Source organism: Cheilinus undulatus, linkage group 2 (assembly GCF_018320785.1).
Source record: "Cheilinus undulatus linkage group 2, ASM1832078v1, whole genome shotgun sequence".
NCBI lineage: Eukaryota > Metazoa > Chordata > Actinopteri > Labriformes > Labridae > Cheilinus > Cheilinus undulatus.
Genome location: NC_054866.1, coordinates 21484300 through 21503635, shown reverse-complemented (window position 1 = coordinate 21503635; position 19336 = coordinate 21484300). Strand labels below are relative to the sequence as shown.

The 19336-nt window shown below is 39.6% G+C and overlaps 1 protein-coding gene across 2 annotated transcripts in view; it reads left to right on the top strand.

Moving 5' to 3' along the window:
• sez6b (seizure related 6 homolog b) overlaps nt 1-19336 on the top strand; it is a 295405-nt gene that overhangs the window by 264258 nt on the left and 11811 nt on the right. For both annotated transcript variants that reach the window (XM_041814108.1, XM_041814101.1), the window contains exons 10-12: nt 127-323; nt 5408-5602; nt 9362-9553. In XM_041814108.1, the coding sequence (XP_041670042.1) occupies nt 127-323; nt 5408-5602; nt 9362-9553 (584 nt within the window). The remainder of the gene's footprint in view (nt 1-126; nt 324-5407; nt 5603-9361; nt 9554-19336) is intronic.

The following is a 19336-nucleotide window of genomic DNA, read 5'->3' as shown; positions in this document are numbered from 1 at the left end:
CACAAACTGTTCTTGAAATATTACAAGAATGGCAACTCAAAAATAAAATTCCTCGAGCTTTGGCTATCACTGCTACAGGCATAAAAATATAAGTGACAGACCTTAATTCTTCATTTCCTGTTTCAGGTTGAACATCGGGAAGAACGACTTAGTGACTTTTTTCGATGGAGATGACCTCACAGCTAAAGTCCTGGGTCAGTATGGAGGATCCAAGTCCAGGTTTAAGCTCTACACCTCCACTGCAGACGTCACCATCCAGTTCCAGTCAGACCCCGCCACCAACGTATACGGCTACGGCAACGGCTTTGTCGTCCACTTCTTTGGTAAGTCCACCGAAGTAGTTTGAGGCAAATGACAGTACAGTTTTATAAAACTTGATATTTGCTGCTTTTGACATGTTTAGCATACAGCATGCGAGCCCTATGACAACAGAGTTTTAACAGTCTGATGAGCGAGGAGGTGTATGTGTGGTTATCAGTGGCAGCATGGTGTCACACACCATTTAAAGCCTATTTAACAGCTTGATGTGGTGGCACTGCCCTCTGGTGTGCTACTTCTCTCTTTTTTCCCTGGCTCTGGATGATGAGAGGTGCTCCCTGATGATGCTGAGACCTTTTCCATCAATGCAGCACCTCCTGAATAGCCTTCATTTCTATCTGATAAGAGTTAATGAATTCCGAGGAGAGGGAGAGTCTGCAGAATATAGATGATGGACAAACAGGGATAAAAGGAGGGAGAGCTTTTATTACAGTCACTTCATGAATCTCATTGGAGGAGTGTAAACACAGGAGAGCGACGAAGGCAGGTGTCAGAGAAAAGCTGCTTTCCTGGAGTCCAAGAGCAATTACTGAGTAGTGTTTGTCCATATTAGCCTCCTGAGCGGAGGGTCTGAACCTGCTGCTGAGAGACTGAGAGCGAGCAGAGAGGGAGCCAGCAGGCCTGCCAGGTGCCAGTCAGCCCATGGGAGAGAGAGTGAGAGAGAGAGAGAAAGCATTTATAATGATGGCAAAAAAAGAGGGAATTCCCTTTGTTGAAGCTCAATTATCAAATACTTTTATGGATGACTTTTTGCTCTCAGAACAAGCAAATGCATTCATTGTATAAAATTGAATTAAAATTAAATAAATCTTTTTTTTTTTTAAATATGTCAAAGAAAGTTAAAGCTTTGTAAGATTTTTGCTATTTGTAAAGCAGATTTAGTTAACACTGATACCTTTATTTGATCTAAAGAGTATATCACACCATTAAGAGGGGGATTTACTTTACCTACAGTTGAAACCAGAAGTTTACATACACTATATAAAAAGGCACATAAACTTTTTTTCTCACCGTCTAACATTAAATCAGATTAAACTTTTCCTGTTTTTGGTCAATTAGGATTACCAAAATTATTTCTATTTGCTAAAGGCCAGAATAATGAGAAAATGATTTTTTTAGACAATTTTTATTACTTTCTTCAAAGTCAGAAGTTTACATACTCTAAGATTACTATGCCTTTAAACAATTTGGGAAAGCCCAGATGATGATGTCATGTCTTTAGAAGCCTCTGATTGGAACAACATTTGAGTTAATTAGAGGCACACCTGTGGATGTATTTTAAGGCACACCTGAAACACACTGCTTCTTTGTGTAACATCATGGGAAAACAAAAGAAATCAGCCAAGATATCAGGAAGAGAATTGTGGACTTGCACAAGTCTGGTTCATCCTTGGGTGCAATTTCCAGATGACTGAAGGTGCCACGTTCATCAATTCAAACAATTATACGCAAGTATAAACACCATGGGAATGTCCAGCCATCATACCGCTCAGGAAGGAGACGGGTTCTGTGTCCCAGAGATGAACGTGCTTTGGTCCGAAAAGTGCATCTCAACCCAAGAACAAAAGCAAAAGACCTTGTGAAGATGCTGGCTGAAGCTGGTAAGAGTGTGTCATTATCAACAGTCAAATGAGTCCTGTACCGACATGGGCTGAAAGGCCACTCTCCCAGGAAGAAGCCATTACTCCAAAAGAAACATAAAAAAGCCAGATTACAGTTTGCAAATGCACACAGGGACAAAGACCTTAATTTTTGGAGACATGTTCTGTGGTCTGACGAAACTAAAATTGAACTTTTTGGCCATAATGACCATCATTACATTTGGAGAAAAAAGGGGGAAGCTTGCAAGCCTGAGAACACCATCTCAACTGTGAAACATGGGGCTGGCAGCATCATGTTGTGGGGTTGTTTTGCTGCAGGAGGGACTGGTGCACTTCACAAAATAGATGGCATCATGAGGACATAACATTATGTGGAAATACTGAAGCAACATCTCAAGACATCAGCCAGGAAGTTAAAGCTTGGGCGCAAATGGGTTTTCCAAATGGACAATGACCCTAAGCATACTGCCAAACTGGTTACAAAGTGGCTTAAGGATAACAAAGTCAATGTTTTGGAGTGGCCATCACAAAGCCCTGATCTCAATCCCATTGAAAATTTATGGGCAGAGCTGAAAAGGCATGTGCGAGCAAGGTGGCCTTCAAACTTGGCTCAGTTACACCAGCTCTGCCAGGAGGAATGGACCAAAATTCCTGCAAACTATTGTGAGAAGCTTGTGGAAGCATATCCAAAACGTTTGACCCAAGTCATACAGTTTAAAGGCAATGCTACCAAATACTAATGAAATGTATGTACACTTCTGACTCTCAAGAAACTAATAAAAAATTGTCTGACAAATTATCTCTCTCATTATTCTGGCATTTAGCAAATAGAAATAATTTTGGTAATCCTAATTGACCAAAAACAGGAATAGTTTAATCTGATTTAATGTTAGACGGTGAGAAAAAGAAGTTTATGTGCCTTTTTATATAGTGTATGTAAACTTCTGGTTTCAACTGTATATACAGTACAGTATATTTATTTTAAGAGTCTGTTACTTCTGCTACTGGGTGTCAGACGAGGAGATTTACCTGCCAAAAGCAGAAGTCACTCCAGCTGAAGCCCAACATGCCTATGATTTTGAATAAGCTTTTTAAAACTACAGAGAAAGTTGCAATATTTTAGGTGTTTTTGTTTTACAGCATCAAAAGGCTCAAGATTGCAACAATTCTAACTAAATGTGCTTCATTTGCACTAATTTTACTCAGGTTTAATGTGCAGATAGCATTTATTAATGTCAGTAATAATGGCTATCCTGTTCTTGAAGTGGTAATAACTTCATTAATGCCTTTTGTGGGATAGTTGCAGTGATGGAATAGAGTCCCAGGGCCATGTAGAATCTGAAAGATGAATTTGGAAAATTAAGTATGTGTTAAGAGTTGCCAATTCTGCCCGTAAAGGGAGAAAAGGAGAGAGATATTTCAGGCCAAGCATATCAAAATTTTTAGTTCTAGATATTTTTCAATACATGCTTTAAACCAGTGGTTCTCAACTGGTGGGTCGGGACCCAAAAGTGGGTCACAGAGCAGTTTTCAGTTGGTCACGACTAGGTGTCTGAAAAAAAATGTTGGCAAAAGTCCTGAAGTCCTTTAGGAAAATGCTTTGATACCTTTTATTTTACCCTGTTTTACTGTGAAATTGGATAAATTTAAATGTTTGATCAATATTTCAACAAATTTATCTCCTCTTCTTGAAATAAATGGCTACTTTTCCCATGATAATGAAGTAATTTAACAAGTTCTCTGGAAAATTGGCAAAAATTGACATATAATGTTGGGAAAAGAAGTTATAAAATATGTCAATTTTGTCCTGTTTCTTTTTTATATATGGTGTTTTGGTCCAATCATGCTCCAAATCGCAACATATTCAATTAACTAAACATGCGTTGTTAAAATTTTTTTGGAAACTTGGGTCCTGATCTGTCATGTCTCTTTCTAGCCTGTCTGTTCTTTCAAAGCCTCTATTCTCCTTAACGCTTTACTTCACCAGTCAGCAAGTATGTTTTATTAAGTCTTTTTAGCATCAGATAGATATGTAGCATCAATCTTAGAGTCTGTTTCAGACAGATAAAAAACAGAGGAGAGAAACAGCAATGTCTCCTTGTCCCTTAAAGTTTCCCTTTACATTCTGACCTGTGGAGTGATGACAGCCTCACAGCCCCTCACAAATGACCTAAATAAGAAAAAAACCCAACATATTACAGAGAGCAGAATCACTGCATACACAATTCCTTATTAATGATAACTTAGGGGGAAGTATTTTAGGGTTTTTTTTGACTTGTAGGCCCTTAGAAAATCTGATTTATTTTGCCTTTTATCACTGCTTACAAACAGTATGTCAAATGCTGCTATGTGTTTGCTGTTCAGTGAAGTGTTTAGAGGTTTGAAATTAAAAAATGACTAAACTCACCTGTTTTCTTGGTGTCCAGGACATCATTTTTGTTGCTTTGGTGTCGACACAGGTGTTGATATTGTTTGATTTGAACTAGTACTGTATCAAAACTCAAAATTTCTGTTTGTCTTTTATTTTTTATTCGACCTTCATCTAAGAAAAAAAAATATGATTTAAAATCTCTTTTTCAAGACCAGGACAGGCAGCAGCACAATCAAATTATAAAGGACAGACGAACAATGAGCAGCTATACAAATAAATATAAAACACATTAATACACTGAAAGACAAGAAAGAAGTAAGGCGGCAAATATTTGTTAAGGTTAACTACAATCAAACTACATTATTCAACACATCTGCAGTCAGATGTGTCTGCCTTGAGTGATTAAGCTTCCTCTTAAAAAATAGTCCAATGAAACCAGCTCATTAAGTTTTAGATCTTTTTGTAAATCACTCCATAATGTTCTATATGGACTCTTGTGCATTGTAAAGTTAAATGTAATGACCAGATTTAATTTTGAAACTAAATTCTGACTGTTCTTATCAAAGCAACAAAACAAAATTCTTATTTATTGTTGTAGGTAAATGTACACTGAAGTAAACAATGTGATAATAACAACCTCAGAGGTTCATCTTAAGGATGTTAAGACTAAATGCAAAAAACAATTAGCACTGATTTGGCAATGATTACATAGAAAATCAAACCAAAATGACTTTTCTAACTGATAACTTAACTAAAACTGTGTTGCAGGTTCAAGGCTTTGAGATTTTTCTGCAGTTATGCATTGTATCAGAAAGAACCCATTAAAACTCTGTTTAAGAAATAGTCATTTTATAGTTCACCTTGCACAGACCTGACAAAAGGTCAAATGTTGGTGGTTATTTTTGCATTCTTATGTGCAAATAAAAGAAGAGAGCTCAGAGGATTATGAATAATTTTCCACTGGGGGACAGGAATTTTCACAATAATGTTCCCAAAATTTCTGAGGCCAATTGTCTTGACTCCGTGAACCACAGACTGACTTATGACCTTTTATCAAAAACCTCACATTTTTCCTTGCTCTTGATTCATCCCTCTTCTCCCCTCTGCCCTCCTGCAGAGGTGGCTCGTAACGACACGTGCCCCGAGCTCCCAGAGATCTCAAACGGCTGGAAGAGCACATCTCACCCCGAGCTTGTTCAGGGCACGGTGGTGACCTACCAGTGTTACCCTGGTTACCAGGTGATGGGGGCTGAGCTGCTCATGTGCCAGTGGGACCTCACCTGGAGTGGAGACATACCGAGCTGTGAGAGAGGTGAGAACACACAAAAGTCAACATACTACAAACACGTCTTTATCCTGTAAAAGTGGGAGAGATGCTGAAGAGTACCAACAAGAAAAACATGGAGGAGATAACACTTTTAGATCATCCTTCATAAGAGTGCAAGTTTTCATAGATGTAGCTGGGGTGTTCATCTTAGTTGATAGCTTGATGCTAATACATGACGGAAAATCAGCAGCAGTAGGTTTTGTAAAGACATTATCCCTCTTTGAAATGTTTCACTCAATATCCCATTGTCAGACCAGGTGATTTGCATGTGTCAAAGCTTGTTGTTGATGATGTTTTTTACCCCAGTGGTCTTCTTAAACTAAGAGTGCAGAATATTAACAGTGGCTGAAAATATGAAAACGGCAGCATAAGAGGCTTTGGTTTAACATATCAATCACTGCACTTACAGGATCCCCTGTGGGATGGAGATTATACACGGTTTCATATAGCTTGAAAAAACAGCAAATTGATTGCCAAATATACCTGGGCGGCTCACACAAAAGTAGACCACTTAAAGAAAGTGGATGAACGCAAATCCACCTGAATTTGAAAATTTATTTATTTATTTATTTTTGTAAATCAAGCTACTAAAACACACACACACGCACACGCACCCCCCACACACACACACACATACCCAGAGCCATCACTATCTCTATTGGCAGCAGGCGGGAGACTTGATCCAACATGGCCGACTTCCACCCTGATTTTTTGGCTGTTTTGGACACTGCTCCGCTCCAACTGGATGCCTGGACAGACACAGCTCGTTTCTTAATCCCTCCTCTGTGGACTCCGATGTAACTGGGCTCAGACAAACAGAGCTGCAGGGTCTGATATTTTCTTTACAAATAGAAAACCCTGACACTCTGAGCCAAATCTTATGTTTAAAGATCCAAATCAAATTTTTGATTTAACAACATATCTTCTAACTAAATTTACATAATAAGATGTGCTTGTTTTATTTGTGGCCCCTTAAAGCAAATAAGAAACAAAAAACTCCAATATTTTGTGATAGAACTAAAGACTTGAGAATATCAGCATTAGTTTTTCTTCCCTTTTTGGCATCTGTTATGTTCAGACATTTCAGTTAAATATAAAAGACCAAACTAGCATCATAAGGTGAAGTTATATTACTACAAATATCTACTTCTTTTCAATAGGCTCTATCATCTATACAGCTATAAACATTTTCTGAAGTTTATACAGGAAAGCAAAACAAACAATTACCAATATATAATTTTACTTTTATCTCACTTGAAAACAAAAAATATACAGTTGAATCCTGCTAAAATCTTATAGCTTGTTTTACATTGGGACAGTATTCATGTGTAAGTGTAGTGTGTTGTCACATTCCTTCAAGAAGAAAGTACACATCTGGTGGGGCAGGAACCACTGCAGCAACACAAAAGAGCAGTCGAATTATGGTAAAAGTTTAAACTGGGGTTGCCTGACTCATTGATTGCTTTCAGCTGATTTTTATTAAAGATGTGCAGTCTGAAATAATGCATCATATCACCAATCACCAGCACCGCTCACTTGTGGTTGGTACTTTGGTGGACATAGATTATTTGACTTATCATTATTTGTACATTCATGTTGAGTTAACTTGACTCTAGAAGTTAAATTGCAGTGTGGAAACTTTCCTTTGCTTAAGATTCTGATTAGATCCAAATCAAAACAATGTGTTTAAGCACTTTTCATAAAGCTAGATGTTCTTCTTCCACTGTAATGTTCCCTTATTTCTATCACATACTTTAATCTTAAACATTAATGACCCCCAATATAGACCAAATTAAGTGGAAATTAGTGAAAATAAGTGGAAAGTGCACACTGAACCAGGAATAACTCTTCCATTATGTTCAGTACATCATCAACTGTATATTATGGTTATTTCCTACTGGCAGGATTTCTCTCACTGAGTCAGCAACTTCACTCATGGTGCAAAGTGTCTAATGCCCAAAGCATTCTGGGAAAACTCCAGTTCTTTTAACTTAGACTGAGCTGAGACTGGGCTTAGCTATCTTGGATTTTAACTTAACACAACTTGGTTTTTAAACAGCCTTCAACTGTGTGGTCTTAATGTGATAGGCTAAATTGATTTTCAGTCAGTAGATATCAAGCACATTAGCATTTTGACTTAAACTGAAATGCAGCACCTGTTGCAGCAGCCATTGAAATCAACCAAACCTTTTAGTAAGTACCCTTTAATCCAATGTTGGATTGATATTTTTACAACATACTGACTAAGTAAAGGTACTTTTTGGAATTCAACCTTAGAAAAGTAATCTCCCAAAAATTCAATCCAACTGTATTGCACATGTCACTCTTTTAGCCAGAAGGCTCATTTTATCCCAAGTGGATGCACCCTGGCCCCCCCCTCATCCAAACGCTGGGTCAGGGATACGCTATACTACTTGAAGCTAGAAATAATCTGATTTTCACTGCAAGGATCTAAGGACAAGTTTAACCGTGTATGGCGACCTTTCATGTCGTATCTGTTGGAACAACTGTAAAATAATCATATTCCAGGTTTATCTACAAGGGCAGCTTGTTGATGGACTGCACACACTCTTCCATACATTTTTTTAAATTGTGTTTGTTTATCAATTAGTTGATTGATTGATTATTATTTTTATTTTTTTGTTTGTTGATTTTTTTCATTATTTTCTATACCCCTTTTTGTAAAATGTGTTTCTGCTGTAGTATAAATATTATTAGTTTGATTTATTGATTTATTTATTTATTTATTTGTTCTTCCTTTTCTGTTAATCTGTCTGTTTTTTGGGTTTTTTTTTTTGAGCTGGTAGGGGACTGTCAGATGTTAAAACTTTACTTTTGTAGGGAAAAAATCTTTGTCATAATGAAAAGCTATAAAAAAAAGTTGTGAAAAAAAGTCAATCCAATGTTGAAATCTGTGTTGATATAATCAGAATAAATGCTGGTTGGTTAGCTAACTGAATGAGGTTAAATAGGGTTATAAGACAATGGTCACTGGGTTACATAAACCCGCTCAGACTGACGCCTTTTACAACAAGAGGAGATGCAGGTCATTAAAAGTTAAATAACTTTTGAGCCATAAATCGTAGCCATTTTCTTTTTTCCTCTGCAAGCCCTCCATTGTGCTGTTCTAATGATGCTTTTGCAGCCCTTATAGAGGCTTTTCTAGCAAGATTGGGGCTTGGGTGACTTTCCAGGGTCTTCAAAGACTAAATCTACACCAGTAAATAAAGAATGTCATAAAAGCTTACTGTTATAACTGTATTTAATTTGTTTGTCCATTTGAATGTTATAATAACTGATATGCTACTAATGCTATTCAGTTATTCATTCTCTGAGTATTTTTGCTCTTCCTAGCCAACATTTTTGTCTTTCTTAATTAGTCTTGCTCATCTCTCTGCCTCATCATAAAGGCAGGATGCAGGGATGTTGCTGCCAGAGCACGACAAACTTTTTCTCTATCTTCGTTCCATCTCAAAGCATCATATTCATCACTTCTTCTGCTTCAACATTTGGATTTTTTATGCTTGTGACTTTTGTACTTGCAGAGAGTTTTGTGCTCTAATTGTTTAACAGAAAAAGAGAAAAGCAGGGGTTATGTGGCGTCCCAGATGTGGCCATGATTGTTGTTCACTATGACACAATACACTGGAAAAAACAACTTGATTTTCAATAGATAACTTGTAAACTTTGGCACTTTGGGACTAGTGTGAGTGCTGACTAACCTTGTCTTCTCTGTCCTATCAGTGGTATCCTGTGCAGACCCTGGTAAAGTGGAGCACAGCAGGCGGGTGTTGTCCGGTCCACATTTCACCGTGGGTTCCACCATCCAGTACATCTGTAATAAAGGCTTCACTCTGTCAGGAAACAGCCTGTTAACCTGCTTCAATAGAGGATCTGCGGGCCCCAGGTGGAACCAGAAGCTGCCCCGATGCATACGTACGTGCCAGAGTGAATGTTTCTATGGGAAAAAGCAGGGATCACAAAAAGATGAAATGCCTCTGTGTGCTTCAAATACGGTGCTTAACTTCATCATCCAACAGAACCTGAGAGACCATTACTTCATATTTCTAAAGCTCTTATTAGGGTTCTAACCCCGAAGGGGTAGAACCCTATTGTTTTCCTCCCGGTTTATTATTAGGGTTCTAACCCCGAAGGGGTAGAACCCTATTGTTTTCCTGCCGGTTTATTATTATTATTTGTCTCCTGCCGCTTGAGCTAAAATTCCCGTGAGCTGGAATGAGCTAGAAAGCTGAAACTTGGCCAAAACATTGGAAATGATGTGCAGCAACTTTCCATAAATCATGAGCCCGGTCAGCCACATGGTGGCGCTACAATTAAGGCCTAAAATCTTTTTTTTGGGAAGGCCACGCCCCTCACACCGTGAGTCCGATTGACTTGAAAATCGGCCCACAGATGCAGCTCAATGTGCTCTACAAAAAAGCCAATTGGACCCCTAAAGTCCGCCTAATTAGATTTTTTGCTAATTAGCATAATTTGAAAAACAGTCAAATGAATAGAAATCGGGAAATATTTACCCTATCAGCACCAAATTTGGCACATGGCCTCAGGGGACAAAAAGTCAAATTTCTATTATCGATGAGCCTGATCCGTTCAAAAACATGGCCGCTAGACCCCGAAATACCTTTGCTACTGGGCGGAGCCAACAAATGATTGGTCAGAACTCCCACACCTTTTGCCCGATCATCACCAAATTCGGTATGTAGGTTCACAACAGGACTGGGAAGCTGCCTGTCAAAGCGTTTTGAGCTCAACCCATAGGGGGCGCTATAAACACCACATGTCTATATCTCAAAGACCATTGGTTGGAATTTCACCAAATTTGGTGTGCATGTTCTAGGGGCGAGTATTAACTAATGTCTTGAGCAGCATATTTTTTGGTGAAAGTGGGCGTGGCCTATTCATCATTAAGTACCTTTTCTTCATTTGTGGTGAGCTGGAATGACCTAGAGACACCAATCTTTGTACGTCAAGTATAAATGATGTCTAAATGCTGCTCCTAAAATTTGAGCCCAATCGGCCTAAAGGGGGCGCTATAACGTAGAGTGCAAAACTTCAAAAGCCCCGCCCCCACACACAGCAAGTGCTGTTGACTTGAAATTTCTCACACAGCTTCACTTGATAGGTCTCTACAAAAAAGCCTCTTGCACCACTAGCGCCGTTATTACGGATTTTTGGCTAATATGCATAATGCTAAAAACAGTCAAATGAATAGAACTTTTGACAAATTAATGCTATCTACACCAATGTTGGTATGTGGCATCGGGGGACCGAGACGCTCATTTCTATTACAGAAGAGCACAATCGGTTGAAAAACGTAGCCGGGTCAATCCGAGTATTGAGTGCCATTTGAGTCGCCATGCCATAATGTGGTGTATTTTGTGTAAAAGTGGGCTAATATTTATTTTGAAAATATCTTGTTACATGGTTAACTCCCCTCTACCATAAAAGCCAACCATATATACACAGGATCAATTAACCCTTTAAAACCCACCATTATGCCAGTCCGCCAGGACATATTCTTAGATTTTTACATACTGTAGTGGCATTTTTGGGAATATTTTTGTTTGCTTAACATAAAAAAAACCCTTATATCCCAAATTTTAATAATATGTATTGACTTGACCGCTCACGCATTGCGTCTGGGTGGCGTGGAGCCCACGGGCTGATTGAATGTAGGGCTGGTCTTGGCCGTTGGAAGGGGCAGAAAAGGTTAGAACCCGCCAATAGCCGCTTGCGGCTATATTTAGGGTTCTAACCCCGAAGGGGTAGAACCCTATTGTTTTCCTCCCGGTTTATTATTATTATTATTATTAGGGTTCTAACCCCGAAGGGGTAGAACCCTATTGTTTTCCTACCGGTTTATTATTATTATTATTATTTTTCTCCTGCCGGTTGAGCTAAAATTCCCGTGAGCTGGAATGAGCTAGAAAGCTGAAACTTGGCCAAAACATTGGAAATGATGTGCAGCAACTTTCCATAAATCATGAGCCCGGTCAGCCACATGGTGGCGCTACAATTAAGGCCTAAAATCTTTTTTTTGGGAAGGCCACGCCCCTCACACCGTGAGTCCGATTGACTTGAAAATCGGCCCACAGATGCAGCTCAATGTGCTCTACAAAAAAGCCAATTGGACCCCTAAAGTCCGCCTAATTAGATTTTTTGCTAATTAGCATAATTTGAAAAATAGTCAAATGAATAGAAGTCAGGAAATATTTACCCTATCAGCACCAAATTTGGCACATGGCCTCAGGGGACAAAAAGTCAAATTTCTATTATCGATGAGCCTGATCCGTTCAAAAACATGGCCGCTAGACCCCGAAATATCTTTGCTACTGGGCGGAGCCAACAAATGATTGGTAATAACTCCCACATTTTTTGCCCGATCATCACCAAATTTGGTCTGTAGCTTCACAACAGGACTGGGAAGCTGCCTGTCAAAGCGTTTTGAGCTCAACCCATAGGGGGCGCTATAAACACCACATGTCTATAACTCAAAGACCATTGGTTGGAATTTCACCAAATTTGGTGTGCATGTTCTAGGGGCGAGTATTAACTAATGTGTTGAGCAGCATATTTTTTGGTGAAAGTGGGCGTGGCCTATTCATCATTAAGTACCTTTTCTTCATTTGTGGTGAGCTGGAATGACCTAGAGACACCAATCTTTGTACGTCAAGTATGAATGACGTCTAAATGCTGCTCCTAAAATTTGAGCCGAATCGGCCTAAAGGGGGCGCTATAACATAGAGTGCAAAACTTCAAAAGCCCCGCCCCCACACACAGCAAGTGCTGTTGACTTGAAATTTCTCACACAGCTTCACCTGATAGGTCTCTACAAAAAAGCCTCTTGCACCACCAACGCCGTTATTACAGATTTTTGGCTAATATGCATAATGCTAAAAACAGTCAAATGAATAGAACTTTTGAAAAATTGATGCTATCCCCACCAATGTTGGCATGTTGCATCGGGGCACCGAGACGCTCATTTCTATTACAGAAGAGCACAATCGGTTGAAAAACGTAGCCGGGTCAATCCGAGTTTTGAGTGCCATTTGAGTCGCCATGCCATAATGTGGTGTATTTTGTGTAAAAGTGGGCTAATATTTATTTTGAAAATATTTTGTTATATGGTTAACTCCCCTCTACCATAAAACCCAACCATATATACACAGGATCAATTAACCCTTTAAAACCCACCATTATGCCAGTCCGCCAGGACATATTCTTAGATTTTTACATACTGTAGTGGCATTTTTGGGATTATTTTTGTTTGCTTAACATAAAAAAAAAACCCTTTTATCCCAAATTTTAATAATATGTATTGACTTGACCACTCACGCATTGCGTCTGGGTGTCGTGGAGCCCACGGGCTGATTGAATATAGGGCTGGTCTTGGCCGTTGGAGAGGGCGGAAAAGGTTAGAACCCGCCAATAGCCGCTTGCGGCTATATTTATTATTTTTCTCCTGCCGGTTGAGCTAAAATTCCCGTGAGCTGGAATGAGCTAGAAAGCTGAAACTTGGCCAAAACATTGGAAATGATGTGCAGCAACTTTCCATAAATCATGAGCCCGGTCAGCCACATGGTGGCGCTACAATTAAGGCCTAAAATCTTTTTTTTGGGAAGGCCACGCCCCTCACACCGTGAGTCCGATTGACTTGAAAATCGGCCCACAGATGCAGCTCAATGTGCTCTACAAAAAAGCCAATTAGACCCCTAAAGTCCGCCTAATTAGATTTTTTGCTAATTAGCATAATTTGAAAAACAGTCAAATGAATAGAAATCGGGAAATATTTACCCTATCTGCACCAAATTTGGTACATGGCCTCAGGGGACAAAATGTCAAATTTCTATTATCGATGAGCCCGATCCGATCAAAAACATGGCCGCTAGACCCCGAAATATCTTTGCTACTGGGCGGAGCCAACAAATAATTGGTCAGAACTCCCACACCTTTTGCCCGATCATCACCAAATTTGGTCTGTAGCTTCACAACAGGACTGGGAAGCTGCCTGTCAAAGCGTTTTGAGCTCAACCCATAGGGGGCGCTATAAACACCACATGTCTATAACTCAAAGACCATTGGTTGGAATTTCACCAAATTTGGTGTGCATGTTCTAGGGGCGAGTATTAACTAATGTGTTGAGCAGCATATTTATCGGTGAAAGTGGGCGTGGCCTATTCATCATTAAGTACCTTTTCTTCATTTGTGGTGAGCTGGAATGACCTGGAGACACCAATCTTTGTATGTCAAGTATAAATGAGGTCTAAATGCTGCTCCTAAAATTTGAGCCGAATCGGCCTAAAGGGGGCGCTATAACATAGAGTGCAAAACTTCAAAAGCCCCGCCCCCACACACAGAAAGTGCTGTTGACTTGAAATTTCTCACACAGCTTCACCTGATAGGTCTCTACAAAAAAGACTCTTGCACCACCAATGCCGTTATTACGGATTTTTGGCTAATATGCATAATGCTAAAAACAGTCAAATGAATAGAACTTTTGAAAAATTGATGCAATCCACACCAATGTTGGTATGTGGCATCGGGGCACCGAGACGCTCATTTCTATTACAGAAGAGCACAATCGGTTGAAAAACGTAGCCGGGTCAATCCGAGTTTTGAGTGCCATTTGAGTCGCCATGCCATAATGTGGTGTATTTTGTGTAAAAGTGGGCTAATATTTATTTTGAAAATATCTTGTTATATGGTTAACTCCCCTCTACCATAAAACACAACCATATATACACAGGATGAATTAACCCTTTAAAACCCACCATTATGCCAGTCCGCCAGGACATATTCTTAGATTTTTACATACTGTAGTGGCATTTTTGTGAGTATTTTTGTTTGCTTAACATCAAAAAAACCCTGATATCCCAAATTTTAATAATATGTATTGACTTGACCGCTCACGCATTGCGTCTGGGTGGCATGAAGCCCAAGGGCTGATTGAATATAGGGCTGATCTTGGCCGTTGGAAAGGGCGGAAAGGGTTAGAACCCGCCAATAGCCGCTTGCGGCTATATTTAGGGTTCTAACCCCGAAGGGGTAGAACCCTATTGTTTTCCTACCGGTTTATTAGGGTTCTAACCCCGAAGGGGTAGAACCCTATTGTTTTCCTCCCGGTTTATTATTATTATTTGTCTCCTGCCGGTTGAGCTAAAATTCCCGTGAGCTGGAATGAGCTAGAAAGCTGAAACTTGGCCAAAACATTGGAAATGATGTGCAGCAACTTTCCATAAATCATGAGCCCGGTCAGCCACATGGTGGCGCTACAATTAAGGCCTAAAATCTTTTTTTTGGGAAGGCCACGCCCCTCACACCGTGAGTCCGATTGACTTGAAAATCAGCCCACAGATGCAGCTCAATGTGCTCTACAAAAAAGCCAATTGGACCCCTAAAGTCCGCCTAATTAGATTTTTTGCTAATTAGCATAATTTGAAAAACAGTCAAATTAATAGAAGTCGGGAAATATTTACCCTATCAGCACCAAATTTGGCACATGGCCTCAGGGGACAAAAAGTCAAATTTCTATTATCGCTGAGCCTGATCCGTTCAAAAACATGGCTGCTAGACCCCGAAATATCTTTGCTACTGGGCGGAGCCAACAAATGATTGGTCAGAACTCCCACATTTTTTGCCCGATCATCACCAAATTTGGTATGTAGGTTCACAACAGGACTGGGAAGCTGCCTGTCAAAGCGTTTTGAGCTCAACCCATAGGGGGCGCTATAAACACCACATGTCTATAACTCAAAGACCATTGGTTGGAATTTCACCAAATTTGGTGTGCATGTTCTAGGGGCGAGTATTAACTAATGTGTTGAGCAGCATATTTTTTGGTGAAAGTGGGCGTGGCCTATTCATCATTAAGTACCTTTTCTTCATTTGTGGTGAGCTGGAATGACCTAGAGAAACCAATCTTTGTACGTCAAGTATAAATGAGGTCTAAATGCTGCTCCTAAAATTTGAGCCAAATCGGCCCAAAGGGGGCGCTATAACATAGAGTGCAAAACTTCAAAAGCCCCGCCCCCACACACAGCAAGTGCTGTTGACTTGAAATTTCTCACACAGCTTCACCTGATAGGTCTCTACAAAAAAGCCTCTTGCACCACCAACGCCGTTATTACGGATTTTTGGCTAATATGCATAATGCTAAAAACAGTCAAATGAATAGAACTTTTGCAAAATTAATGCTATCCCCACCAATCTTGGTATGTGGCATCGGGGCAACGAGTTGCTCATTTCTATTACAGATGAGCACAATCGGTTGAAAAACGTAGCCGGGTCAATCCGAGTATTGAGTGCCATTTGAGTCGCCATGCCATAATGTGGTGTATTTTGTGTAAAAGTGGGCTAATATTTATCTTGAAAATATCTTGTTACATGGTTAACTCCCCTCTACCATAAAACCCAACCATATATACACAGGATCAATTAACCCTTTAAAACCCCCCATTATGCCAGTCCGCCAGGACATATTCTTAGATTTTTACATACTGTAGTGGCATTTTTGGGAATATTTTTGTTTGCTTAACATAAAAAAAAACCCTTATAGCCAAAAATTTGGATAATATGTATTGACTTGACCGCTCACGCACTGCGTCTGGGTGGCGTGGAGCCCAGGGGCTGATTGACTATAGGGCTGATCTTGGCCGTTGGAAAGGGCGGAAAGGGTTAGAACCCGCCAATAGCCGCTTGCGGCTATATTTATTATTTGTCTCCTGCCGGTTGAGCTAAAATTCCCGTGAGCTGGAATGAGCTAGAAAGCTGAAACTTGGCCAAAACATTGGAAATGATGTGCAGCAACTTTCCATAAATCATGAGCCCGGTCAGCCACATGGTGGCGCTACAATTAAGGCCTAAAATCTTTTTTTTGGGAAGGCCACGCCCCTCACACCGTGAGTCCGATTGACTTGAAAATCGGCCCACAGATGCAGCTCAATGTGCTCTACAAAAAAGCCAATTGGACCCCTAAAGTCCGCCTAATTAGATTTTTTGCTAATTAGCATAATTTGAAAAACAGTCAAATGAATAGAAGTCGGGAAATATTTACCCTATCAGCACCAAATTTGGCACATGGCCTCAGGGGACAAAAAGTCAAATTTCTATTATCGATGAGCCTGATCCGTTCAAAAACATGGCTGCTAGACCCCGAAATATCTTTGCTACTGGGCGGAGCCAACAAATGATTGGTCAGAACTCCCACATTTTTTGCCCGATCATCACCAAATTTGGTATGTAGGTTCACAACAGGACTGGGAAGCTGCCTGTCAAAGCGTTTTGAGCTCAACCCATAGGGGGCGCTATAAACACCACATGTCTATAACTCAAAGACCATTGGTTGGAATTTCACCAAATTTGGTGTGCATGTTCTAGGGGCGAGTATTAACTAATGTGTTGAGCAGCATATTTTTTGGTGAAAGTGGGCGTGGCCTATTCATCATTAAGTACCTTTTCTTCATTTGTGGTGAGCTGGAATGACCTAGAGAAACCAATCTTTGTACGTCAAGTATAAATGAGGTCTAAATGCTGCTCCTAAAATTTGAGCCAAATCGGCCCAAAGGGGGCGCTATAACATAGAGTGCAAAACTTCAAAAGCCCCGCCCCCACACACAGCAAGTGCTGTTGACTTGAAATTTCTCACACAGCTTCACCTGATAGGTCTCTACAAAAAAGCCTCTTGCACCACCAACGCCGTTATTACGGATTTTTGGCTAATATGCATAATGCTAAAAACAGTCAAATGAATAGAACTTTTGCAAAATTAATGCTATCCACACCAATGTTGGTATGTGGCATCGGGGCACCGAGTTGCTCATTTCTATTATAGATGAGCACAATCGGTTGAAAAACGTAGCCGGGTCAATCCGAGTTTTGAGTGCCATTTGAGTCGCCATGCCATAATGTGGTGTATTTTGTGTAAAAGTGGGCTAATATTTATTTTGAAAATATCTTGTTACATGGTTAACTCCCCTCTACCATAAAACCCAACCATATATACACAGGATGACTTAACCCTTTAAAACCCACCATTATGCCAGTCCGCCAGGACATATTCTTAGATTTTTACATACTGTAGTGGCATTTTTGGGAATATTTTTGTTTGCTTAACATAAAAAAAAACCCTTATAGCCAAAAATTTGGATAATATGTATTGACTTGACCGCTCACGCATTGCGTCTGGGTGGCGTGGAGCCCACGGGCTGATTGAATATAGGGCTGGTCTTGGCCGTTGGAAAGGGCGGAAAAGGTTAGAACCCGCCAATAGCCGCTTGCGGCTATATTTAAACTTGTTTTTATGGCTTTAAAAAGAACCAGGATTTACATGCTTATCAGCAATGACAGGGTTTTTTATGCTCAGTTGTGTTTGTTCTTTGTCTATCTATATACCCTGCCTTATAGTCATTTTAACAGCCTGTCTTTCAAAACAACATATGTGAACACCTTGACACCTCTTCATTTAAATTAAAGCCTGCAGACTAAACCATGATAAAAAATGTACAAAATCATCTTGAATTTCCTCTGAACCTTCTTGAATGTACTATATTTAACATGGTATCCTCCAGGGGCCACCAGAGGGGCTTTAGACTTTTATTTTTTTTCTTATGACACAGTTTTCTTTCTTTTAAGAGCTGCTAACATTAGGAGGACTTAATTAACCTGGATTTGAATCAAGGTTTTAGAGTCCCATGATGGCCTAAATCCACTAAAGAGAGTCTTTAAACTGACAAGACTGAATGCATTGTTTTACCACTTAGCTGTCAGCTTTCAAGATTTTTAATATCAGCACGCATAAAGGAGCTATTGTTGATTTGAACAAGTAAACATTTCTTATATAAAATGACTTGTACATTTACCAGAAATGTCTGTGACATGCAGGTGAGGCTTTTTAATTACTTTCTTTGTAATCAGTGGTTGTGATAGAAAGTTTTCAGATTAAACACAATCAACTTCTTTCTCTTTTGTTTCTGATAAGGCCCCAGACGAGCTTAAAGTGCATCACTATGATTAAAATATAATTTCCCCTTCAAACAGCCTTGAATACATTAACCTTTTTTGCATTAAGGCCTCACCCACTTTTCTAGGTGGAGACATATTGTAAGATGACATGACCAACAGTTAATTTAAGCAGACAACGGAAATTACTGTGGAGAAGGCAGGCGGGTCATTGCTATGCATGAGATGGAGATCATGAGAAAAAAGACAGTTATTAGGGAGGTTAAAAAAGGGAACACTGTAATTCCAAAAGATTCTCCTCGGCTTTAAAAGGAAACGACAAAGGAGTTGCAGCCAGAGATGTCAGGATGTGAAGGTGAAAGACATTTTTCCATAAAACTCACTCCTGACAGACTTTGGTACACAAGATATTTCATTTTCTTTCAGGATGATCTCTGTCTAGGTATTTTTCTTTGCCTGGAGGATAACTGGATTAAACCCAATTTCCAAAAATGTCAGAACATTGTGTAAAATGTGAATAAGAACAATACAATGATTTGCAAATTGTTATCGCTGAGGCTGTGATCGCTGTAGCTTCAAAAACGTGGGGTTCATAAAAATATCCCAAAATGTAAAACAACAAAATATGTCATATATGTAGACAAACAGGCAACAGAAATACTGTAGCTTGAAACATGGCACTAAAAACATTAAAATACCAGAACATCAAAATTCAAATACATTATTTTTTCTACATTGCAA